The sequence below is a fragment of the Platichthys flesus genome, chromosome 5, assembly GCF_949316205.1.
Source record: "Platichthys flesus chromosome 5, fPlaFle2.1, whole genome shotgun sequence".
NCBI lineage: Eukaryota > Metazoa > Chordata > Actinopteri > Pleuronectiformes > Pleuronectidae > Platichthys > Platichthys flesus.
In genome coordinates this window covers 12,667,328-12,694,933 of record NC_084949.1, presented here as the reverse complement: position 1 = coordinate 12,694,933, position 27,606 = coordinate 12,667,328, and the positions used below count along the sequence as shown (strand labels likewise).

The 27,606-nt window shown below is 40.6% G+C and overlaps 1 protein-coding gene across 1 annotated transcript; it reads right to left on the bottom strand.

The window, feature by feature from the left end:
• LOC133953404 (inactive rhomboid protein 2-like) lies at positions 1-27,606 on the bottom strand. The gene is made up of 19 exons (XM_062387314.1): positions 27,441-27,606; positions 22,257-22,335; positions 16,741-16,890; positions 15,270-15,421; positions 14,609-14,792; positions 13,463-13,684; positions 12,864-12,992; positions 12,509-12,618; positions 11,211-11,429; positions 10,759-10,870; positions 10,173-10,247; positions 9,411-9,572; positions 8,995-9,080; positions 8,806-8,869; positions 8,598-8,692; positions 7,884-7,959; positions 7,708-7,808; positions 7,115-7,268; positions 1-2,287 (listed from the first exon to the last, which is right to left on the bottom strand). The coding sequence occupies exons 3-19, from the start codon at positions 16,876-16,878 to the stop codon at positions 1,856-1,858; spliced, it is 2,511 nt and encodes an 836-aa protein (XP_062243298.1). The 5' UTR covers positions 16,879-16,890; positions 22,257-22,335; positions 27,441-27,606; the 3' UTR covers positions 1-1,855.

Below are 27,606 nucleotides of genomic sequence, written 5' to 3'. Positions count from 1 at the left end.
TTACTTCATTACTAGGGGGGCTTTTATTTTGACATTTACTCTTTATTTTTGACGCTTTAGCACACATAGATTTTCACATAAAAAAACTGAATCAAAACAGATGATGACCTTCACCACTCCCTTCATTTAACAATTATATTTCCCTTTTTATTCCATTATAATAGAAGCAGGTGTGAAATGATTTGGTCCCAATGCAGACGCAGGCACGGTAGTGTAACTGCTGAGTACTGTTGTGATTGAGGCTGTGAGTTGTTGCAAACATTACATTCCCATGCTCACATGTCCAAAGGCACAGAAAGAAGTGGATATCGTTGTCATACTTACTGTATGAGCGCAGACTCATATGGCTTAAAACAGTCTGACCTTTACAGAACACAGTGGTGTTAAAAAGTAGTTAAATATATTTAAATTGTCCAACTAACTCACAAGATTATGAGTGAGTCAGCCCCTAAATCCAACTCACGGGTTATGGACCACAACCTAAACAAGTTGGCTGTCTGGTTCAGACAGAACATCTGGAGAAAAAGTGGATGTTTATAGGGACAAGAAAGATGTCCTCATTAAAGCTATAGTTGGTAATCAAGGAAAACCTAGCAGGAGCAGGAGTCGCTTTGAAAAAATGCAAATTACAGTCCTGTGAGGGCCACAGACACCGGCTTATTATTATTTTTATTTTTTTCATTTTACTTTATATAGTGATGGCCACTGCGTTTAGAGAAGAGCTAGACTGAAAATGTTTCCTTGGTGTTGGTGACCTACATAAACAAACTAAGTGACGGTGGCAAAAAAACATGCAAACACAAGCAGCATGTGAAGTAGCTTTGGTACGTTCGGGTCAGACACATGTTCATCATCATCCAGGAGGCCGATCACGAGCTGTAAGCTGAAGAACAACCAGACATCTCTAATTTGGTAGTCTGTTTAAGGCAACTAGTGGGTTTAGATAGAAATCTTGCCTTAGGAGACCACTGATATTTCCAGCCAAACAGTTAGAACTTGTTATATGTAGCACGTGTTTCACTACTCCATTGAAAATTGACATGCCGATGTACAAAAGACGGAATTAACAGCTTTGACTCCGTTCCAAACAAGGAGGGGCAGCAGCAGTGACTGACGGTCTTCATAGTGTTATAGTCTTTGTCTTCCCATTGATCATGTATGAAGTGATGAAGACGTACAAGCCAAAGTGCTGTGGTTCTCCAGTGTTGAGCTGTTTCCGTTCCTTGAGACACACTAGACTAATTCAATCCCTCCCTCCAAGGCCATGTCAAATGTGTTAATGTGGTGATGATAACTAGAGTCACTGGAGGGAGGAAACTGATTTATTTCAATTCACCGGGAAACAGAAAACGTTACTATGACATGGCTCTTCCTTTATCAAACTTTCTTGCCGTCCACAGAATTAACGGAAAAGCTGACCTGAGATGACCATGTCTTCTTCTTTCCTTTGGCTTTTTTCTGTTGTTGTATCCTTACATGAAAGATAACAGATAGATGGATGCAGGATAAAGACACTCTGTTCCTCCTGTTGATCTTTTCCTAATGGTCCACCCAGCTTCATGCAGCTTTGACACCCTATCTTTTCCTGTCGTCTGGTTCCGGGAATCTTCAAGCTGATTAGTAAATTGAAATGCTAGACTTGACTAAGGTTAAAAAAATTACAGAAGTAAGCACATCAGCATGCTGACAAGAGGAGACTGATTCAGTTTCCATTCTCGTGAAATTGGACCTGGTCGTTTAATGAGTAAAAAACATGATTGCTTGTTCAGAATAATCATGATTGCTTGTTCAGATTGCTCTGGATATTGTCTAGAAACTAGTGGGCCAGTATTAGACACCATCAAGAGCATAATGGCTAGTGCACCACATCGTTAATGTCATGGTCTATGTCGTAGTTTTCACAGAACTTGCTTGTGAAGGGCAGGCAGGTGAGATGCTCCAGCCAGTGCCAGTTAATTGGGTAAATGTAAAACCAAACGATGAGGGATGAGAACAGCCCAATGTAGGCCAGCATCGAGACGGCGATGAGGATGCGTTTCCGGTACATGTCGAAAGTCCCGAAGGTGACATAGGGCAGGAAGGCGAAGGAGAGCAGCAAGCCACTGATGAAGCCGAAGATGTGGGCGATGTTATCGATCCACGGCAGGAGGCCGCACATGAAGAGAAAGAGGACAATACCCAGCAGCTTGTTAAAGGCCTTCCACGGCTTCTGCAGCATCTGCCAACCTTGAAACAATTCGACGAACAGGCAGGCGAGGAGACCGAACTGAGAGCCTGCTGGACCCACCTGGAGGGAGGAAAACAAGCAGAGCATTATCATCTATCACAATTATTACGTTTAAAACAACAAAGCACAGGTTGGTTTTAGTTCAGAGAGGAAGCTGAAGGAGTTCCTCGTTATGTAAAGGCTCCAAGGAATGAAATGTATTATCATTTAATTATTTTATAGCCAATAGAAAACACCCTGCAAACTGACTTACATGTTTGACTGAGCACTTGACACATGCTTGACACACATAATCTCTGATGTGTGCTGGACATCAAAATATACATCCCATTACTGGTGACACAGGGCTTCTGGGTAACCTCTATGTGAGCTCTCAGCACAGCTGCTCAGCTATGTTTGATTCAAATTAAAGAATTATTATTCTTAAACCAGTGGTGGGACGTTACAAAGTACATTTACTTAGTAACTGTACTTAAGTACATTTTTCATGTGTCTGTAATTTTGTTATGTCGATTTATTTTCAGGTACATATATCAGCAAATATCTGAACTTTCTACAGGATCACATTTTTACAAATCATTGTATTACATGAAACGATTATTTTAGATACTGTTAAGTCACTCCTGGTGACCATCGCTAAAAGAGATAAGCCTGACCTGTACAAGCCGTATCAATTGCTAATTAATGAATGTAGGGTGATCCTCCCAGGATCATCAGAGTGATTACAGGTTTTGGGAGTGTTGATGTCGTTTGCATGAAGCTTGATGTTGTCCGTGCTTGCACATGAAGACATCCACTCTTGGGTAGAGGTGCAATACGAGCCCTGGGTCAGGCAGTAAAGGTGAGCAGATTAGAGTGACGTCAGGGCTGAGTTCGGAGGCTTGGCCTGGTCTGAGACAGATGGCTAATCTGTGAAGACATTAAACTCCTGCAAACGAGGAAGAGCATGGCTCAGCAGTGCACCCACACGCCCCAGAAACACAGGCGGACACGTCCCTAATTTGCTAGTCGTCACTCTCTATTGGCGGAGATGGAAAATATTGAAAGGGCGGAAACAGGGGGGGCACTTCTGTGAGCCTGTCAAGACCATGATTAACTTTTGTAATGTTACTTCAGGATGTTTATTTATAGATTACAATACTTTAATGTAAAGTTAATACATTTGTTAACATGAAAAAGTAACATAACGAAGTAGCAGCTGTTCAGCCTCTTGTTAGCTCACATTTCCAGCCAGTGTCCATTCACACAGAGTGTCCACCAAGAAACAACATCAAATTACTTTCAATCAAATCGAGAGTTCACAGCTATGAATTGTTGATGTTTCTGTGGGATATAGAAACTGAAGTTTAATGTACTGTAATTATTCTTTCGATCTGTGAATTATAATGATGCCTTTCACCGCTGCTGTTTGAGTCATGTATGCTGGAGCCACAGGGTCTCCTTTACTCAACACTTAAAGGATAATCCACTTAAACCCTTAGTTGGGCCTCCCATATGCTTCCTCTGGTTATTCCTGGTGTATGAAGATCTGTGAGCTGGTTGGTGCTAAGAGAGCTGGGCGGTGGGATTTCTGACTCTCACGTCAAGGTGCGTCATTCTGAGAGTCACCTCATGTCATAATTTGCAGATGAAAGCAGTGGGGGTCGGTTTATGAAGAAGATAATAGATGTCTTGATGACATCAAGACAAGAAGGCTAACAAAATTAACTTTTCAGCCAGTTAGTTTTATAGTGTAACGTTTTGGCAACTTAAAAGTAATTTATGTAAGCTATTTTATTTAGTTGCCTTATTGTGGAAGGCTGGTCAGTGAAGTTGTGTTTACTGTCATCATAAACAGTGTATCGGTTAGGGACTTTTATTGTGAAGGGTCATCAATGGCGGTGTTCTGTTTTGGGTGCAAAGTCTTGACTTGTTGTGAAAAATTGGCTACATTTGTAATGGTTAATAGGAAGAGAGAGATAGGGTGTGTGTTAGTGTGTGTGTGTGTGTGTGTGTCAGCAGCTCCTTCAGAGCTGGTCAGAACTGAAATCAAAACAAGGATTTCTCCTCTCGCTGTGAACTCCTCCGAAGGAGTTTTTTGTCCAGCGCTGGTAGAAATAAGGCTGTTACGTAAGTTCCCTTCTCTCAACTAACGTTTCAGTAAAGTGCACCACACACACTCAAGACGTTAACTGCGAGAGGCAGGACATCATAGTTACATATCTTAGGCTTTATAACTCTTACGGTTATGAAACTGTGATGTTATAAAACCGCGGTTATCGTAATATTAGTTAATCGCGAAATCCTTACTTGGGGTCTTCAGCCGGAGAGACAGACACTGTTGAGCTGAGACGATAGCCAGAAGTTTGCGAGCCAGTCACAGAGAAGTAAGCTTCTAGAAGTTGACAGGCTGTGTGTGTTTATCCGTTTTTGGGGCATTGCTTTGACAAGAGAGCCAATGGGTGGGCGGATTGGAATGAATGGATTCTACCGATCAATGCATTTCTTTATTAACTTTTTCAAACTGTAGCCTGCTCCTGCTATCTCTTCCAGGATTGCCAACCCGAGTTTTAACAGATGAGCAGATCCATTCCGTTTCACTATCTGGAAAATCCCTTTAAAAATGGTAATCTGGAAAGGTGTAAACTCACCTGGCTTTTAAAGGGAATAAGAGTTAATACTCTGATTTGTATATTGAATTCCATACCTTGAAATACACATCCATCATTAAATACAAGACCAAGTACAACCTTTTTGAACAATGGGCCTAGTAGCTTTAAAAAGTGGATTTTGAGTCACTCTAAATACACTTGTGAACTTAGAAAATTAAATGATTAAACATTTTAAGTGGTTGTTCAGGTTTACAGACTGGAAGTGCCAAGCGACAAATCTAATCTTTGCAACAATTGTCTTTGTTTAGAAGAAAAAAATTAACTAATCCCTTTCACTAAACTCTGTAGCAGTGGCCTTTCTAACGTGTACAATGGCATTAGGCTAATCTGTTAAAGGGGAAAGTGAGATTTACAGACACAATAAAGACAACAGCCATGCCAGTAGAAAGTAGGTAATCCAGACTGTCTTCTTTTCACATACTCAGTTATTTGTATCAACATATCAACAGTATGTTTTCAATGGATCTCCTGGTGTTTGCTTCTGTATGCCTCCACCAACCAGTGCAGTTTCTGTGTATATTTTTCTGCATACTTTTTACATATAAAGGTCACCGTAACCATTAGCTTTCACAACTGAAACACACTAACATGAGGTCATTGTGACCTTGACCTTTGATCTCAGGCACCAAACTCTTATCAGTTCATCTTTGACTCAAAGGGATAGTTTGTACCACATTTTAAGACTTTCAATCAAACTGATGTTAAGATATCATGTAAAAGAAAAGAGAGAATAAAACTCACTCTTAAAGAGTGATTTAAAAGCACCTACAGACATCACTGAAGAAAGCAAGGAACTACAGTTGACGCACATACGCACACACACCACACACGCACGGTTAATCTTGTAAACCGAGAGGATTGATTGCTCCAACTTTCCTTAATCACATCCAAGAGGACATTTAGTTATGGGGTGGATTAACAATGGTTATAATGTCCAACTCAGACTTTGAAAGTGTAAGACGGATTTATGACACCACCACGTTTAAACCAAACTGACAACTGAAGTTAACCAAGGAAACATTTCTCCCATTGAAATCTTCTAGTCTGATAATCAAAGTTCCCATTTGTCTCTTCAATGCAGCAAATATTCTGAAAAAGAACAAAGACTGAGGATAAGAATGTTTTCAATTGATACATGTTTAAGGACCGAAACCCTGGTTACTAGCCACAGACATAAACTATTATCGCCTTAAAGGTATGGCTCCAAGTATATCCATGTTTTTATTTATTTATCTGAGTGATACGTTGTGTTCTGAAAACCATTTGATGAACAGTGCACTTGCCTTTCACTTCATTGGAATGACTCAGGTACATTAAACCCATAATGTGCTGTCAGCTTGAGCCGAGCTTTTTCACTTACTTAACTCCATGAGGTGTTTTCTTTGCCCCCTCCAGACTTCTCGAGATGGTGGGCTCTAATAATCCCCAGCAAGAGAAACGCCTTCAGTAACTGAGCTGAGCTAAGCTGAGCTAAGCCACTGAGTGAAAACAGCACATAAACAAACTATGGATGCAGTGGAATTATATACTGGAGGTGTTGAGATGTTTTTCCTTCATCAACATTTCAAACATCATCAACAAAACTCCCATAAAATGGTAAAGGCTGTCTTTACCCATGTTGTATATTCACATGATAAGTAACAAGGAACACATATATATATATATATATATATATAGGTAAAGTTCAGAGGAAGGGAGGATTTATCAATCTGTCAACAGCCTGTTAAGTTATGGATCTAAATCCATTGGAGGAATATGAAAGGATTTAATATCTCACCTCTCCCTCACGGATCACCACCCCTGATGTTTGACCAGCTCACAGATCAGGATGACGTGTGTATTTGACCGTTTGAAAGCACGCGTATGTGCAAGTGCTTAAGTAATGAGAATAAATCTGCTTTCCTGGCAATCCTGACAAAGGTCAGTGTAACACAAACATGTTTGGTCTGTACAGGTTAGCCTTTAGCCTAGCCTGTAGCCTGGCTCGCCTCCCCACTTCTGTATCCTCCACCATAACATTGTCTTTTCCAGCCTGACCGTCGTAAATCCTTGCTCTGACTTCACGAGTAATCCGTCCCGGCGACAGACAATGATCATTTCTCCCCGATTTGTGTCAGTTAAAGATCATAAAGAGGCAGCAATATTCAAATAATCCTGTTTCATGACCAGTTAAAAACTCCTGGTATGGGCTTTAACACTTCCTTATGCAAAAAAGGAATTCATCAGAAGAGCTCACCTCAGCTCTGTAGGGCAGGAACAGGGCAGAGGCGAGGTTCCCAGTGATGCCACTGAGGATGTAAATGATGCAGGTGCGAACCCAACCTGCCAGCTTCTCCACGTCTCTCAGTATTGTCATCTGGAACACCACCGACACCAAGCAGTGCAAGAGCCTACAAACAAACACGCATAGAGTCTAAAAATGACATATCAATGCAGTCTGCTGGTATTTCAGCCCATTTCTTTTTCACTAAGCCCTTTAATGAAAGCTCTTTTATCTGCCCTGAAACTAAACCTGAGGGATTGCCCATGTGCTGAGTGTTTGCACGTAGTACTAAAGTGCTTCTGCGAGTGACCAACTCATGAGCACTGGGGGTTAATTTCGAAATATTTCTTCAGGTCTGAATCCTGAAGGATGCTGACAAAGTGAAACCACCCTCTGTTTTCATAGCAAACGACTAAAACAGCTCATTGCCTCAACATTATAATCACTTAGTAATCACTGCATATGACACATTCCCTTCACTCAGCTCAAATAGCCCTTTACAGAAATATGTATGTAGAAATTCGGTCTTTGTTTCAGGATGTTTGTAAGAGGTAAGTGGTGTTTACCCTGCATGGAGGAAGAGGGAGAGCCACAGACGGTAGAACTGATCTGGAACATCAGGATTTAGGAAGGGCAGCAAACCGCACACGTCGTCCAGACAGTTGACCTACACAAGAGTAATGCTTGAGGTCAGAAATACACAAACACACCAACACACACAAAACAGAAGCACACAAACTACCTGTGAGCAGAGTGTGGCGTCTTCATGGAAATAACCGTGCATGAAAGTGCAATACTCTCTGGTGGTGATCTCACATCTATAGGAAGACAAAACAAAATGCAATTCAAATGAAGTGAAGCAATAGATCAGGTTGACATGTGCAGGGCTTGACCGACACAAGGCAAGAAAACCAGAATTGAAGGCTGTGCACCTCCATGAATCAGTGCAGTTTCAGTCTTGATGGAATCTGATCAGTTAATCAGGGAATCGAGGTGAACAATTTGAAAGGGTTATCAAGAGGTACGCAGGATCAACTTTTGTGAGACCTTTGACCTCCAAATTCTAATCCGGTCATCCTTGAGTCCAAGTAAATGTTTGTGCCAGATGTAATACAATTCCCTTTAAATGTAATGTTATATGATATCACTTTCACAAGACCATGAAGTCACCTGACCTGTAACCAAGTAAAGGTTTGTACAAAATTTGAAGAAAATACCTCAAGGCGTTCCTGAGATGATTCCTTCACAAGACTAAAAATGTATTTAGTGGGGTCATATAGACATTGATCTTAAGTCCCATTGAATATTTAAACCCAATTTTAAGAAATTCTCCCAAGGCGTTCTTGAGACATTGTTTTCACAAGACTGGTCTGTACGGACAGACAGACAACCCGAAAACAAAAAACCTCTCTCACCAGCACAAAGGCATTTTAATATATCAGTCTCTGTGTCTCACCTGCCCTTAGTTCCTATGCAGCATGGCCGTCCCTTTATGTTACAGTCCATGTGTCTGTAACCTGTGTGGTTCGACTTCTTGGGAAACGTACACACCTGGAGACAAAATGAACACAAACACAGAAATACAATAACATTGTTAAATTAGCTCCAGGAATCGAAGTGGGTTGTGAAAATAAATTTCCAAATGAGCGGTGGTGTCCCCTCACCGGCCACTGGGTGATGTCATCTGGCCACGTATGAGGCGCTGCAGACGCAGGTTCTTCACAGACTCTGATCACAACAACATGGAGCACAAGAAGGTTTAAATAGATTCACTAAATTTAAAACTATTTTTGAGAAGAGAAGAATTCCTCATCTCATGTGGCAGAGTAATCACATGCTGCACATCTCCTCACCTGGGATCCTGGTGACAGACAGAACCCGAGGACCTGCTGATGTCCACATACTCCTTGTTCCATTTAATAAACGTGGCCAGCGTTTCCTGCATGCACACAATAATGTTATATTGAATTGAAGCATTTATCATTAAACATTAAAGAGAACAGTCATTTAAAACAATAATAATAAATATAAAGACATTTTAAGAAATGTTCCTTAGCTTCATCTTAATGTGTGTATTGAGAAAGATGATTTGTTACGTTTAAATTCAAAATTATTTAATGAAATATACTATATTACTATGTTATTTCATTTAAAAAACCCAACAAATTTTTACTTTGATGTAAAATAGAGAAACTGTATATAGTAACCCTACTTATCATAATAATAATGATAATGTGCTTTGTATGAAAGTGCACGTTAAACAACATACAGAGCAGTCGGAGTTGTGGGTCTGCACACATCCAGAGTTGTCATTCTGCACGCAGCAGCCAGACTCTCTTTCCAGGTCTTTGGCCTTCTTGATCAGATTCACTATCTGTTTGTCCTGACGGATACATGGTGAGAACTTGGCCCCCAGGTGAATCAGGTCATCCTATATGGTAAAGTAGGAAATAATGGTAATTTTGGTAAATAACAGATATACAAGCTGGCAAAAATAAGTAAATGTAAAAAAGGATTCTATACATGCTTCATTTCTGCATGTGGATTAAGCCTTAATGCTGTTTAACAAGTTATAAATAAGAGTTAATTCTCTCATGTTCCAGAAAATACAGACACCTCTGGGTTCAGCTTAAAAATACTGAAACTTTACTCATTCGACATTTAAGGTTTAAATGAGTGAGATCAAAAAGATAATCTGCTTGACGTTTTTCATGCAAGTAAACAGATTCACACATGTAAAAGTGAAGGAGAGGGAAGGGGTTAGAGCTCAGAGTGGTCAACGTTAAGCAACAGGAAGTGCCTTTCGTGATGAGGTAAGAAAGTCACAAACTAATGATGGTGTAACGCTTCACCCAACAAAGTAGAGCGTGTCTGCAGTCGCCCACAGATAACAATACATGTTGTGAAAGAGAAAGGTGGGGATCCTTCATTTTTGTGTGACCGTTTCACACTATGGTCACAGCAGATCACAACTTGTCATGTGTGTCTGTCTACGTGTGTGATAAAAAACACACAGAAGCAAGATACTCACAGAGCTCGGGCCAATCCAGAAGTTCTCCTGCTCGATAAACTTGACACTCTCATAAATGCCTTTGTTCTTCAGCACCTAGAGGGCAACAGAGTGATAGGGTTGGAAATGTAACTGATAAACATGACAAGAGAACTTAAACTTTTAAAGCTTTCAGAGTTAGCTAATGATTTTACAGTGATACATTTTCTTTTTTTTATTCATAAACATAAATAAATTCAGTCTTTTAAATTCATCTTTTGCTTAATACACAGCGGGATAAAAATAACTTCACTTAAAAGTCTATTTTAATATGTATTTCTCTCAAACATGTATGTAGCCAGGTTTAACATTTGGGTAATAAATATTCTAAAATGCAAAAATTCAAAGACGTAAAATATCTGATATTATAATGCCTTTGTGCTGGTGAGAGAGGCCTTTTGTTTTCGGGTTGTCTGTCTGTCCGTACAGACCATTCTTGTGAACACAATTTTATCAAGATAAAAACATCAAATTCTACTGTTTCATGAAAAAACACCAGTGTATTTCTGAATGAACAGAGATTTGTCTTCTTATAGTTCTGTGAGATTGGACCCAGTTTAGGACTCACCAGATCAGTTGTAGAATGTTGTGCAAACCCCACAGGGGCAAAACCATATGTACCACAGGCCAGCAGTGTGATCACGATATGGACAAACGTGATCCAGTAGGTAAAGTACGGCCTGATCAAAAAAAAAAAAATCACTGTTAATAAAGACAAGGGTTAAAAGTTTAAAATCATGGCTTACCAATAAAAACTGTCAGACATCACAACACAGTGGGTATGGAAATAAATCTTTCCTAAACATTTCTTACTGCTCGACAGATTACTATTGTTTGTATATAACTGTCCTCTGTTTCTCTCTGGAGGTTTTACATCACTTTTTACTGTTAAAATAAAACAGTGAGGCAGATGATTTCATTACTTTTCTCTCTCTGATTGAGGACCACAAGTCAATTATTTAAAGTTTGTGAAATATCCACTATTATGTTGGTGAGCATTAGCATCTACGCATTCCCAACCTGTGGCTGTGGAAGTCGTCCAGTTGCTTCTGGACATTGCTGCTGATGCTGCGTCGGTAATGCCGGTTCAGCCACTTCCCCACAACGCCCATGCCGTACTGACGCTTGTGTTTGTCAAATGCAAAGTGCTTGACTTGTGATGCGATGCGACGCCCACGACGAGGGTGGCTCTTTTCGGACAATGCTATTGGTGTCCTGGGCGTCCGAGATATGTCCTTACTGTAGAAAGGAAACGGGAAAGAAGAGGGTGTGGCAAGAGCGGTGGTAAGGAAGAGGAAATAATATTGAGATGCAAGAGTTAAATGCATACATATGAATAGCAATTCAAAGAGCTCAGGAAAATGGATCAAAAAAGTAAAAGGTACGCCGGTAATAATTGTCAAGTTTGCCATTGTTACACAGGTTTGAGTTACTACAACACCTGGGCTCAGACTACAGGAATTCCTTGTCAATATAAATCCCTGATTCAGCCCCCGAGAATCTGAGGAGAAATCTGGTCTGGAATCTATGTTGGGCCAAGATGATCTGGTAATGTGAGGCTTTACAAATGGCTTTGAAACGTTAAATCTCCCCAAATGGGGGTCCCAATCATTATTAAACCCGTTTGATAATTGGATATAAAATCAGAACAATTATGTCCGTATACTTTCTGAGCTGAACCACTAAGAGACGAGTCAAGCTTTTGAGATGGAGATCACTGTTGATGAACTGACAGTTCAAATCTCACCTTCAGTTCTTGCTGAAGAATAGATAGGCCCCAAACATTTTCTCACCCCATCATCTTCTGTCTTCTACCTTCATTTGATGTTACTGCAAAGCATTATCGCCGAACAACTGTTGCACTATGGCAGTCTCCATACTGTGTGTGGTTAGCACCTTCTTCTCATGAGATCACATCAGAGGAGATGTGAGGTGGTGCATCACTGACACTGGAGCAATAATCTTGATCATAACCAGTAGTGTGTGATGTTGGTGAGTCATTATTTTCTAGTGTAGGCGTAATAAAGATTATAGAGAAGAACATCTGTGAAGATTCTCCTCTAGTGTGCAATGCAACCTGATTTAAACAAAATCACTCATGTTCTTAAAAGTCTGAGCCCAGCTTTACTGACAAGTGTCAGATTTGTAACCTCTGAAGTTCCAATAATATGCAATTATTTTTGATGAAAACCTGGATAAGGAGTTGGATTTACAATTTGCTCATAACGTTTACTGAGAGCAAGACTGGAGGACTATAGGATCACTCATCCTTCCTGAGACTGCTGGCTGACTTTGACGCAAATTATGTATTTACTCACAGGCTTGGGAACTTCTGGTCAGGCTGCTCACAGGGACCGAAAGCTGCCGACATGGGTGGAGATTCAAATACATCATCTGCCATTGATATCATCTCATCGTGGGCATCAACCTGAGCAGCAGATGTGATAGAGGTCCCAAAGGAAGCAGGAGAGCAGGACAAAATAATGTGGAAGAAAGATAAAAAGTCGGAAGATGGGGGAGAGCAATAATTCATGAGAAAGCGAGGCATCCTATGTGTTAAGACAATCGATTGCTGTTTCTGTTGTAGTGGACATTGTTAAATAAATACAAGTCATTCCAAATAAAGTTGAAACAAGGAGAGAAAAGAGGAAAATCAAGAAAATGGCCGCTGACCTTGCTGAAAAAAAGCGACTCAGATGCGTCTGCAGAATCCACAGTGTCCTCATCCATCCAGCTGGGCCTGGCAAAGCTCCTCCTGGGGAAACTGCGACCTCCCTGGGAGCCTGGCAAACCACTACGACCCTGGACAAAACACACACACATAATAAAGGGATTTCAAACATCCAAAAAGGTTTCTTTGACCAGATCTATAAATATACTGTTTGTGAGACATTCGTTCAATTGTGGTTAAATTGTATTTAAAATTGTATTTATTTTTCAAACTATGATAACAAGTATATAAGACGTTGCATTGGAGGCTGAGTACTGTACATTTATTACTGTGGAATATGAAGTTATTCATGATCACTATATTAAACGTTTTCTAAATTTGATCCACAGTGATTCCTAAATGATCTGCTACTTGTTTTTTACAGGATACAAAACATTTAACAGCAGCCGTCGAGAAGAAAAAACTGAGAACAACAACCAAAGTTTAAAAATCATAACATGACTCAGTTCCGTTGATAATTCTCTGACCTCTCCTATCTGGAACACATCCGAACACACACAAAACACACAATTCACACAAGGTCACTGGGGACCCTACGCACCTTCAGCAGGTTGGATGCAGCTCGGATGCTCATGCGGGCCACAGACTCCCTCTTGCGCTTGGGGAAGCGGCTGTACCCGGACCGCTGGCTGGTGAAAGAGCTGAGCGAGGTGACCCCGGGGGTGAAGGGACCACCCTGAGCGAAGTAGGGCGTCCTGGGGGAGCGACTGTCAGTCTCATCTGGGCAGCGGAAGGCTCTTCCCCGTGCCAGGGGATCTACAATCTAGGGGAAACAGAACAGGAGAATAAAGCTGATACAAATATTTGAGCTACACCCTGAAACTTGCTCCACATGTTGCAGGTGGTGAGCAGAAGACACGAGAGAAAAGGACACTGAAGTCCCAACCGAGGACTGTACATAAAGATGAACAACATGACTGCTCCCCCCAAAGTGAAAGTGTCTTGATTGCCACCTGGTGGTTGGCTGCTGAACAGGTTATAAGCCCCTCCTCATCCATGTCAATGGCTAGGAACGGAACTAAAAAAAAGCGTAGTACAAGTACATGTTTAACACAGTTTTTTCCTTGTGACATTGGTTTTAATTGCAATATAAAGGGTTCAATAGCTTGAGTGACAGCTGAGACTGACTCTTGATGCTCAGGCGCATGTATCAGCGGGACATCACCACAGCAGCTCCATCCCCCGACTAAAGATTTTACCCACAAAATGTTGTCAATGCTGCAAGATTAACGTCTCGATAGTGGGAGGAGGTAGAGACGTGGCGTCCATCTTTATGTAGAGTCTATGATCCTGTCACTGAGAGAAATTAGCTTTGTATCTGTGTGTGCATGGATTTTGTTTTCACTGGTCTTCAAGATTAGAAAAGCAAATAGCAAAAAATGAGATGGTGAAGAAGAGATGAAACACTAAATACTAGATGAGTGACTGACATGTAACTAGAGAAGTGTCATGATTCATCTGGGACACAGATGGTCCACGTCTGTCACCATACAAGCCTCTGCTTTGTTAAATTCAGGCACATTGAACACTCTCCTCTACCATTTATTTTTGGTGCTGTGCCTCATCTTGCTTCTTTGAGCAGTCTGTGTAACACACGTCCATGGTAGGATATTTTATTCCACTCATGAAATGAGTAGAGTCAAAGCATTGATTAGAACGTGTAATAGTAAGTGATAGCCTACAGTACCTTTGGCATTTTGTGTGCGGCTGGAGAGTCGAGGCCCTGGTCAAAGCTGGTGGCTGTGTCGGGTTCTCTGTACTGGGCCTTCAGCTTGCCATAGCGCTGGCTGCAGTGGCGCAGGCTCTTCCTATGCCATACCTGTTGCTTGGTCTCACAGTCTTCCCCTACGCCAAACCACGTGGCTGTATTCCTGGAGGAACAGAAAGAAGACAGGGACGTCAGTGAGACATAATAATATATTGTTTAACACCGGGGGTAGATGATGCCAACCTTACACAGTAAGAGAGCATAGAGTATGAGCTTGAATTATGTTTGCAGCAGTTTTACTTCTAACATATAAAGCAACATGTAGGTAGGTAGGTCGATCTATATACATTTAAATGATTTTGATGGTACACACACTTTAAATAGGAACATCGCATGTCTCTCATTGCCATAGCACTTCCTGGACACCTGGAACTGCACAATGTAACGCTGCCGTACCGTCCTGGAACTTTACGACCTGCTTTACAGCATTCGTTACACACCAGAATCCAGACCTCAGAACTAGCAGCAGGCTATAAGAGACCACTAGCTCAGTGGATATGTTGCTGATGAACACTGATAATAATGGGTCCGCTACTGATTTGTTGATTTTGTTATAATGATTCCAAAGAGAAAATGTTACCTGCGGATGCTTTGAGACAGCGATGTTTGTCGACCTAACTTCGCCCTCCTGTCTCTGGTCAAGAACCCTCGTTCTGCAGCTCCACCCATGCTGTCTGACACGGAGCCGGTTGCTTGACCACCCTCACTTTTTTTCAGAGACGGTCGAAGCGGCTGAGTAGAAGAGAAATAAAGAAAGAGAAATAAAGATTTGGCTTTACAGTGAAATAACTATAAAAGTACCTGTACAAAGAGGAAAACTGAGTTGCAATTCACTACGTCCACCAAGGCACCTTTATTGGTTGGTTTTCTTGGTCATAAAAACATTACACTATAACAACTAAATGAATCTCCACAAAACTTAGGGGGAGAGTGGGACATGTGCCAAGAAAGAACTTGTTGGGCCCTGGCAGTATATACGCTCTACCGAGTGCCATTCTACTATTGTAAATGTAGGAGTATTACGATGACCTAAATAAAGCGACAGCATAAAGAGCCAGGCAGAGGACACATACATTACATTCAGACCTGGATCATTACAAAGGACTACAGGACTTTACTGGTAGTAGTTAATGGCCACAATATTTCAGGATCAGTGACAAGTTTAAATTCAAGTATTGAGATATTTGGATGTATTTGCTTTTCTCTAATGTCCAATGCATGTGGCTCACAGCCTCCCATCAACTTAGACCGTGGATATCTCCTAAACTTTAACTCTCTGGTGCATTAGGTTTAAAGATAATGAAACATGAGTGTATAATGACAGGAAGTGATTTTAAATACGTTGTTGTTAAGTGGCAAAACAAATTCTAAATGATTATCTTTTAATTTTGTTTAGTAATGTAAACACAGGCCTAGTTGTGTGAGTATTTGGGGCCTCTTTCTGCTTCTTCTGCTTCCTCTTTCTTGTAATAACAAAGCTAAAGTACATTTCCGCCTCTTCCTACATATCATGCCTTCACACTATATTTGCATGTTTACTGCACCACTTGCTCTTCGGGGTGGGTTTAACTGTAGCAGGCTCAATTAAAGTTTGACTACGTGCTACTTTGTGAGGCTGAAATGTCCTCATTTGTTTTCTGAGCACGGGGCCCACAGGGGGAAATGTGTGGCCTTGTACCCATTAACTGAGGGACTGCTGACCAGACGGCCTCCCTGCCCGAACAAATTGCAAATTCACAGCCTCAGAGCCTTCAGCCCTATTAGCCAATATCGTAAGTAATTTTAATCTGACATATTTAGGGGACAAACATCTATGAGTGTTTGTAATTCAGTGTGTGTAATTTGGCGCAGATCCAAATACTAAATCTGGATCTAGTGAATTTAAATCTGGTTTGGAAACTGTTAGGCCTTGGGGGCTGCAGTCTACTGAGTGTCATCTAGTTTTTTTATGATGCAGTTTCCCTGTTGTTGGATAATACTTTCTGAATATATTAACCAGTATAATTATGTAGACAGTGAAGGACAGGATTAAGTCAGAACAATCAGCCTACCTGTTTAGCAGGGTTGTGGGACATCATCACTTCAGGTGGGGGGATGGCTATTACAAGGCTGGGCGGCTTCTTGCTCTTTAGACGGCTGTCTGATTGGCCTCCATTAGAAGGAGGCGCCTCCCCCTCCTGTGATGCCATCCTGTCAGATTGCTGCAGGTGAGAAAAATCACAAACATAACTGGAACAATTATGCCACATAAGACGGTTTTATCGCAAAAATATATATGTATAAATATACCTTTTTTTAAACAATCCAAATTGTAAAACATCCCAAAACAGGCTTTTTTTGGAGGATCCTATAGATATCAACAAATAAATTTTGATATCTGTAAGAATTAAGGGAAAATGGTAACAACGAAACATGGTAGGAGATTTATTTTTATTTTATTTATATTTATTGATTGAAAATATCATGTCATTTTTTTATTTCCCCATGAAAACATACTGGTTTCTAGCCCATAAAAGAACATATGTGTAAGGACTCTTTAATTTTTAATTTTAATAGTTAATCATTATCATTGACATTTTTCTGGAAATTCATTCATTGACAAAATGATCAGATGGACATGTATCACTTTGGCTAATCCAGTAAACGGAACACTTCACAATCAACTTTGAACAACAGCGAGGGAACACTCCTGTTTCTCTTTTGTTCCCACACCATCATACACTGCAATCTCTCACTGGTGTTATTTTCCTGCATCAAATGATGTAACGCTGCCTAGCCATTTGTTGAGGAAGAAAGTAGGGGCTCTTGTATTGATGAAGCTGATATCACTAATGAAAAGGTAGCAGAGACATTGTATGAAGGGTAAGTCAAGTTTGTGTTTTTATTGGGTTTAGTACAGATATATATATTTTAGTGATAGCTATCTTGGCATAAACTCACTGGAAATATCTATAAGTCTAACAGCATTATAGAGCACCACACAGCCCAACCACACTTACAAATAATTATGGGGAAGTGGTCGATAAAGTATAAATCAATGTTGCACCACCTAATGTTAATACCAGAAACGCTAATGAAAAAGCAACTGATACAGCAGCTGTTAGGTTGCTGAGAGTGACATCAGGTGACAGCAAATCAATCAAGAGAGCTCTCGGATCATCATGCATCCTCAAGGTGGTTACAGATCAATATGCTGTTTCTCTGCATGTACTGAAAACAGCCTCGCACTTCTCTATGTTGATATTATGTTATAGTGGGACTAGTAATGCCGAAGTAGAATACTGGTTCTACTTCGGCATTACTCATAGTAATGAGATCATCAGCTTAAGAATCACAGTACACACAACTATTTAAAAAGTACTCACTACCAGTAGCTTGATGCCCATCAAGGTCACTGTCTTACAGTCAGTGTTTACAAACAACACATTAATAGAACGATATCACATGAGCGCACATACTGACAGTTTGGACCACACAAATAGCCCTACATATAATCCCATCCATGGTCGTCTGAGTTGTGTTGATATACTAACTCATTACTTGTTTGCCTGCTCATGGAAGGAAAAATATCATTAACCTCATACTTCATCCGTCTTTACTAATCATAGTCAACAGAGGAACCACCAGCCAGTCTATTCCTGGAGCTCCGAATGCCTTGCATCATTATAGTGTTTCGGGAAAATTCCAAAGCCTTGCAGACATAAAACCGATAATGTCACATGCCTCGGCCAACACGTCCATTATGTCATTATGGTCTTGAAAGCCTTGAAGTTGGCCTGGAGTTACAGTTGAAAAAATCAATATAAGACCCTGGGTGTCTGCGGTGGGAACGGCAGCAGCAGAGAAATCCGACACCGTCTCAGTCAGAAGCCTAGTTTCCACTTCAGAGCCAAAGCAGTTAGACAGGTCTTGACATACAGTGTGTGTCACTTACTTTGCCCTCAAAGCTGCATTTCTATAATACTTTTATGCTAATAGGAATGTAATTGTTTTAAATATTTGGGCAGCGTCCCTGACTCACTCCTCTTAAAACAGAGAGGAGGCTCCTGGCAATCTAACCTGTGGTTTAGTGGTGTAGAGCAGCGTCTGGGCTGGAACTAACCCACTTTGATAATGAAGTAGAGAATGGCTAATGGACGGAGTGCTGCTGACCACAGTCTATCAATGTAGATGGGTAGTTGTTAGGATCCACCCAGGAAAACTAAAAGGCAGACTGGAGAGAATATTCTCCAGAGGGAAGATAATAGAGAGATAAACAGAGTTACAAGCCAATGCATGTCTCAATGTAAACACATGTTGCACTCAACTCAACTTGATTTCTAAGCTATTCATAATTTAAAACTATTTCATATTTGCAACCCAAATGTTTTATTTTCCCCAAGTTTATAACATAAACTGGATATAAATGGACGACATGACAGCTCCCCAAAAGTGAAGCCAAAGTGTATCCATTGCCCCCTGGTGGCAGGTCCCAAAAATAAATCTGCCTCCTCCAAATTAAAAAGTAAAATTATACTTCAAGTAAATTTTCCTCAAAGATGACTTGTTATTTTAGGTTGTTGTCATCAAACTGGTGTCTAAGTGTAATTTTGTTTGGCTGTAAATACTTATTTGATGCTATAAAAATGGCTGAAATGTCAAGATTTACAGCTGAGACAGACATGTGATTGGTTCGAGCGACCTCAATACCGCAGCTCTACCGTTGTTTCGCAGGCTGGCTATAAATTAAGTCCGAGCAGGATGGCAGCGTTGCGTAATGGATGTTTTTGCTTAAGTTATTGGGGATTTTTAGTCGTACGCCAAGGAAACCAGGAAAATATATTCAAAATGAGTTCAGTTGTTTTCAATAAATCCATGACCATGATTTGTCAGGAAGTGACAGTATGTCAGCGAGCAGCAGCACCATGAGGGCATGTTTGCTGAATAAACATTGATGATTTCTAATCATTAACCCCCTTGCACTATCCCTCATGTACCGTCTATATATAGTTGATGTGAATTTTTTTTTTTTATGTAAAAACGTTAGGGTTTTGGGTATCAATGGGAAAAAAAAAAGTTTAAAAAAAGCTTGAAAATGAGGAAATGTTGAGAGAGACAATTCAATGATTCCCCAACCTCAGATGTGTGGGGGTCGAGTTGTCAACTCACGCACTGAGATTACTAAGAGTCACGTACCAGAGCGGGGAAGAGGCTTGTCTACAATGACATCATTCATAGCTAATGTGATCACATGACCTGGAACAAGGGCCCCTGCATGTCTGAGATTGTGGTCTAATAACTCACTGGTTCATCTAAGCAGCTCCTCACTCCACCATTAAACCAGCAGGACTGTACGTTTTGCATGTTTCTGTGTGTGTGTGTCTGTGTATGTGTGTGTTTGTGTGTGCGTGCATCAGCCACATCCACTCCCTTGTGTTTGGTGATATCACATGTTCCTCTGAGAGGGAGTCACCATGGTTGAGTCTCCTCTCCCCACGGAGAATCCTGCCCTGAGAATGTGCCACTCTGTTTATGTATATTCCCATTTCCCAGATGTCCAAGGCAGTTGTGTGTTGTTTTCCTTTAAACCTGAAGAAAAGCCAGGCTGTGCTCATTCAATCAGAGCTGTACAGTTTTGGAAATATGCAATAGCTTGTAAATACATTCAGGGTAGATTCTGCTTATCTTACAAGCACCATGCATAATCCCTGTGTAGGGGTGTGGGGAAGAGATCATGTTTCAATTTCTGCCCCACTCTCTATGCATAGCAGTGAACCCTCTCCACTTGAGCTGACACAACAAGGGAATGCTGCATTAGACAAAGGTGCAAAACAAGGGTGAGCGTACTGTGGCTGTACTGTTCGACAATGCAATCAATTAATGTAAGATTCCAAAACACATGAAGAATGTAAAACACAATGATCAATTATCAGTATTAAACATTTAATTAGATATAAACTATTATTATGAAGGAGCCTTTAGTTAAAGGTACTCTTTTCTTCCGTGTATCATGTACTGTAACAAGCAAATGAACTATGCCTTCTTCAAAAGCAGCCAAGCGTTCACTTCCTGGGTATTTTTAGTATTCTTCTCACATCTGAGCCAGAGGGGGTGGTTGAAAAACTACACTAGTATGCACCTCCAACAAAGTAAAAAGCTAGCTGTTGCCACTGCTGCTGCTTCTTACTCTGTAGTGAGAAGAGTGAGTGTTGTTGAACTTGAGCCAATCTCAGTCTTTTTTTCTCTACTTTTCCATTTTAAGCAATTACATAAATCACCAGAGCAACTTGTATTAGTCGAGTGGGATTCAAATCTACTTAAGCGGTGTGGATATTAGCAAGAGTTTAACCCAGTGCACCAGATACTGCTTATAGAGTTTTAAAGTGCTGTAAATAAGACCTCCGGATAAAAGAGAATTTTTCTCCTCACATAAGAGGAAATCTAAGTTGACGACGATTCTTTATTATTAATGAGAGAAAAGCTACTGATTGAATACAGGACTGTTCAATAGTATCTATGTATTGTAGTAAAACTGTTACACTATTTAATAAAACTCAAAATCAATGATCAAACCCGCTGAGCAAGGATTTAATCTTAGGCGTCACTGAGCTGTATTTCATTCAAGCCTTCAACTTTGTGATTTACTGGTCGGTAAATCATCTCACAACACACCAATATGAGCCTTTTACAGACTTTGTGAATAGTTTGTCATTTTATAAACTCAAATTCTGTGAATGTGGTTGTATTCCTGTTTTCTTATATAAAAAAAAAGGAATTAGATAAACCGTAAGATTTCAGGCCTCAATTACCTTTATCTGTCATAAGGGTTTATGACTTCACTGCGACTTATTCTTGACATAATATCATAGGAGGGGGCATTATTTTCTGATCAACATATGCTTCAGATGATCTTTCTAAACGTGTAAATTACAGAAATACAGTTTTTCTGACAATGTTCTTTATTTACCATGCCCTTTCACTGATCAGCTCCAAAAGTTAGTCATCTGGAGATACCCTCCTTAGTAAAATTCACAGTAAGTAAGGTGACAATCCACCCATGCATTACTAAGTTATTTTTACACACACACACACACACACACACACACACACACACACACACACACACACACACACACACACACACACACACACACACACACACACACACACACACACACACACACACACACACACACACACACACACACACACACACACACACACACACACACACACACACACACACACACACACACACACACACACACACACACACACACACTTTTTGACATGGTGGTGCTTCTGACTGGCTAGATGTGGGATAAGAAAATGCTTGAGCATCAGAGAATATGACGCAATAACATCCTTCCTTTTCTCACAGACACTGTTTCACACTTTCTTTAACTACAGTATTCATGATCATTTCCCTCATGATCCCTGTGCCAGCACACTGATACAATTCAACAAACAATGAGTCATTGTGAGATCAGCATTTGGAACTACAAGTATGTCATCCTACTGTGCAGAAGCAGTTGTTATGGTCGGTGCATTGGACTGATATTCTGAATCTCCTAAATGAGGAACTGACCTTCAGATAAACTTGTCATCACTTCTTCTTCTTCTTCTTAACATCCATCAAGGCTTACAATGCAACTTCTTTATAGATCCTGCAAGGACAATACACAAAAAAACATGTTAACCATTGGTTTACCACAAGTGCTAATGAGTCCATGAGTACCAAAAACGTTATAACCTCAAATGCTGTTAGGTTTTTAAAATAAATGTCCCTTGACCTTAGAAAAGGACATTTACGCATGTACACAGTAAATCCAAAAAACATTCAATATACCTTCACTCATGCAGTTACCAAGAGGTTTTGAGTATTTCAGTAATGTGACATAAGTTTATAGCTAAACTTCAATATAAATAAAATCATCATATCTGTTTCACTGCTTCATTTACATTATCAAAAGCTGGACAACATATATGGTCCGCCTGCATTGTTGCTAAGGGTGTATGGTTATAACAATTCAAAACTGATCAGGCAGTTGCTAATGCCAGCAGGAGCTTCATCAGTAAAATGCTACTGAAGATGTAGGAGAGTGTGAGTTTCATTGTTGCCTGTGGGTTTGTTTGCCTCTCAACATTCAGAGCAATGATCGAAACTGCCCACTCATTTGTCAGTTCCAACCACGAGACCTCTCGGTGGTGATTCTCTCTGAAAAAAACATTACAAAGCCATTTGAACACAAGAACTCAAGTTTACTATCGAGGCATCATGTTGGAGAGGGGCCTTGGCTTGAACCCAACCATTCCAGAAACAGTTTTGACACCATTCTCCAGCAGCCAGCATGCCCAAACCCGCAAAACTGTGATCCACTATTGCACATACCTCAGCAACAGCCTTGTTCCCAGCCCAGGAGTTCCATTCAATCAACTAATGTTCATGCAGCGTGTGCACAGACAAAACTATGGGTGTTTTTCTCTCTGGTGCAACATGTGCGCACATACATGCAAATGCTGAAATGTGAAACCCAAAACAGCTTCTGAGGGTTTTGTCAGAGACAATTTTGGCAACTTGCCCAGCTTGACTGTTAGAGCTGAGACAGACAAAGCAGTGCACTGTAGAAAATTAACCACGGGGCCAGACAGAACTTGAATCAAGACTTTTTGTTCCCTCCTGGATCTTGCAAGAAATAAAGGTAGAGGAAATTAGCTTGTCAGATGCCAACATAAATACAGACGGTCTCGACAAGCTCCGGGGGCTCTATGGCAAAGTGCATCCACAGAAAAAAAATATTTTATGGTTTAAGACTCTCTGGGTTTCAAAGCATTTCCAGTGCCCCAATATTTCTGAAATAAGTATGGTGCACTGTGGAATGAGGGTTGGCCAGGGAGTGCAGGAAAATGTCATTCCATTCCATCAGCCTATCCAGCAGCTAGATGCTCCTCTTACTGAGGCGGGATGTTAGTATAAAAGAAAAAAAACAGACATGGTGTTTTCTGTGCATGTTGAGGCAAGGCAGATGAAAACAGATAAGGTCATGGAAGTGAAATTCTTAGAAGTGATGAGAGAATGTGATTGTGTCACTGTGGCAAAGTGGAAGACGCCCAACGAAATTGGACAAGTCAGAAAGGTTTTATTCTATAGATCAGGGGTCTTCAACGTTTTTCAGGCCAAGGACCCCACACTGGTGGAGAGATGGATCAGTATATTGTATAAAATGTTGTTTTATATATTAAACTGGGCCTAGTGCCATGTATAAAACATAGCTACCCTGTTACTGTGCCTTCAATACTAAGCTATTCAAATATTACACGGGTTCACATATTCATGTTTTTAATTTAAACATGTGCAAGGTACAGGGTGACCATGCCACGGATATGTTGCAACCCCTGTTGAAGAATTCTGCTATGGATCAACATAGTGGCGACGTCTATGTAAAATTATCTGATTCAATAAGGTTCAAGTTGAAGTCATTCATTGTGCCAAACCACACATCATTTTAAGACGCATGAATTTAGGAAATTGTACCTTTTTCAAACACAAAAAAGGACTTCTGACAGGACAGGGGGACTTATTGGGCCAATCAAATTTCCGCTGGGACCAGAGGCCACCCCATGTAGTCTCTGTTACTGTTAAACAGTATCTAACCCTACCGGCACATAGTACTTTGGTAATGGAAAGGTTATAATAAAGAGACTGCAACCTCTGAGCAGATGTGTTGTCTGTTATTGAACTCTGACCTCAACTAAAAGAGGCAAAAATCAATCCATTAAATCACTTCACAGTTTCTTGGGAGCCTTCAGAAAATCCATTAAGGGCCCTGATGATCACCCGATCTGAGCTGGGAACCACTGGAGAAATCGACTGCGCCTGTTTTAAACCAGCTGTGAAAACAAACTAAATGTGAAATAGGTAATCCAAATTTAAAATCAAGACACAGCTTGCTCACTAATGCTAATGGAGTGTGACATTTGCCAGTCACCCCCCATCCCCAACCCCAGAGGGATGGATGTTTAACGTTTTGGTTGAACTCATTAACTTGTATTAACAATTTCAAATTTTCCCTGTTTTCTCTGACAGTCGTTTAAGTCATGACAGATGCACAGCTGGCTCAGACATGTCGGAAATACCGTTTATATGCAGCTGCTGCTGAGCTGCATGTTGAACAACACATGCCCCGCCCTCTGTGCTCTGTGCATACGCTTCCCCTTTTTCTGGACTGTTTTCTCAGCAACACCAACAAATCATGAGGTGCTAAAATAAACTGCAATGCAAAAGCCATTGAACTTCAGTCAATTATTCACCTCTCCACAACATGATGACAAAACATGATGACTACTTCTGTCTAATTGTTTGTTTTTGGTAAGATTAGCATATTATATGAAAACTAACATGACAAACTAACAGTATTGTGCAATTATGAGTTCCCACAAGGATACTGGAATAAAGGGTTGAGATCAGTCTAATAGAATATAGAAAAGAGGACACCGTATTAAACAGTATAGTTGATTTATATTGAACGGAATGTTAACCTGGGTTTAAAAAAACATAATTGACCGAAGAAACTGACCTATACCCAGGTACAGTCTTGCAGTAATCCAGCCTTGAGGCAATTAATGTGGCGGTACAGGATGGACATGTTTAGCAATGGTCAAAAGAGTTAAAGAAATCAACCTTTCACCACAGAGTCAAGCTAAGTTATTTTGTCACAAGGGCACTCTTATAGTTTACAGCCTTTGGGCAAACTCGTTAGGTTTCCTAGGTTTCTGTTGTCTCTTATTCACTGAAAATGTGTGACAAGCCCCTTCCCCAGCATGTCTGTGTGGAGAGTAATCACAACAAAAGACTGCACCTATACTCAACATAACAAAATGAATTATGGGCTAAACACAACCCATTGCTTTAATGATGTAATCTTTAAAGTTAGTAAATACCATAAGACAAATACTGCAGTAATGCCGGAGTAGTTATTGCAATGATCATGTTGTTCACACTGCCCACCACTGTGAGGAATTTACTGTACTTTGTCATTATCATCTGTTGAAGGAACAGGTATATGATAGAGCCTGACTGATAAACAAATATGAGCCTTTCACTGAAATATTTGTGTCTGTATTTGCCGATAGGATTTTTTGCATTCGTTTATATTTTAAGTTTAATTCAACTTCTACATATCTGGCTGTACTTATTTTAATTTATTGTTATTTGAAATAACGTTTAAGGTTAAACAGTAAAATAACAACATCTTGAGACTTATTTATGCTGAAGATTTGGACACATGTACAGGTGCAAGGGAGGGTGTTTTTTTTTTCCTTAATATTTTCTCTGATTTCCCCAGGGAACAATTAATGGATCTTGCTGAAAAACAATCTGGCATATTTAGAGGAATCGATTGAATTTCAGGGGACTACTGTACCTTGGCACAGGTTAATTTATCTCTAGTGCCATTCTAGTTATATATTGGCATAAACATTGTTATCGGTATCAGCCTGTAGGCCCCTAACAATCCATATTGGTCTGGCTCTTGTATACACACATCAGTGATAGCTGAAACTCAAGTGCACTCAAGTGACGTTCCTACATACATCCTGACTATTTCTAGTCAACTACAGTTATTCATTCAGCACGTCGGCAATAACAGGTGACAGCTGGGTTGAACTGTGCTGAGTTACACTGATCTACATTTTCATTGTTCAGAAATTAACTGACAGCCACATCAACCTGATCTGCTCTGTGAGAACAGGTGTAGCCATATTTAGTCCTTTACTTTACTCCTGCACATGTTTCTACAAAAAGAAACTTCTGATAAGGTTTTTATGCTCAACACACACATTCATTTAATGCAGCAATTCACATGTTCACGGGCCTGTTTTATCTAGTCGAGACTTCTGCTAGTTTGTGGTCCATTGGTATGAAGGCACATGTTGAAATAGACAAGATAAGACTTTACTCGGTTTATTTATCATAGCTTCATCCCAGTTTGAGTCAAACTCTGGGAAACTGACAATGATTTGCAGTGAATAAATACCCAAATCCTACTTTGTCTCTACAGGGGCTTTTCGAGTTCAGACATCATGATGTTTCCTTATATGATTGAATTGCAGTATATTGACTATCGCAGATTATCGGGACGTTATCGTGCGGCATCGTATCATGCGTTATCCTGCCATTTCCAGTCCTGCTGTCAACTCCATGCGTTTAACAAACCCACCAGAACTAGGAGGTTTCACTTCACTCTATGGAGCTAAACAACATGAAGATTATTTCCGTTAGAATTCAGATAAGAATGCCGGTTTCGGTTATTACTCGTTGTAAATTCCGCAGAAATACGACGTGTGAACACTCCCTCCCAAGAGCTATAAAAACACATGGAGGGCTGAATGGCTGTGGCGGCACATGGGGACTATAGTGAAGTGTGGACGGATAACAGGGGGGGGGGGGGTGTAGAGGTGGGATATGTATCCGCCTGTACTCGTCTCCCGGCGGGCAGAGCAACAAAGGGCTTGCCGGGACACGCTGCCTGCTCTTCCACCGTTCAAACTGTCACCAGCCTTTTTTCTTCTTCTTTTTTTTTTTTTAAAGCCTTTGAATTAGCTTTACTCAAGGCGTGTAGTTAAGGTCCCGTTGACAGAGTACTCACAAGAGGTCAGTTTTACATTATCTATAGTTATTTAAAGCTTTAACTCGACAGTGACAGCGACCCCCCGAGCAGCTCACTTTGAACGCTTCAACAACACAACTTGTGAAGAGTGTAGTTCCACTCACCTCCAGGTCCGAAAAAGGGGCCTGTTGTCCCCGAGCAGCGGGGATATGAGGCTATTATGTCCGTAACGCTTCACCAATGGAGTCAATAATCCACCGGTGTCACCACTTCCCTCTTCCTCTGTCTCTCTTCTTCCAAAATCCTCCAGCGCAGCTCCACGGAGGAGCA

Excerpts from the sequence above, each read along its gene's own strand:
- LOC133953404 (XM_062387314.1), bottom strand. The coding sequence starts at position 16,878 with ATGGCATCACAGGAGGGGGAGGCGCCTCCTTCTAATGGAGGCCAATCA. Across the intron at positions 10,871-11,210 it reads GACGACTTCCACAGCCACAG|GCCGTACTTTACCTACTGGA; the intron begins GTTGGGAATGCG and ends TTTTTTGATCAG. Across the intron at positions 10,248-10,758 it reads AACATTCTACAACTGATCTG|GTGCTGAAGAACAAAGGCAT; the intron begins GTGAGTCCTAAA and ends GTTGCCCTCTAG.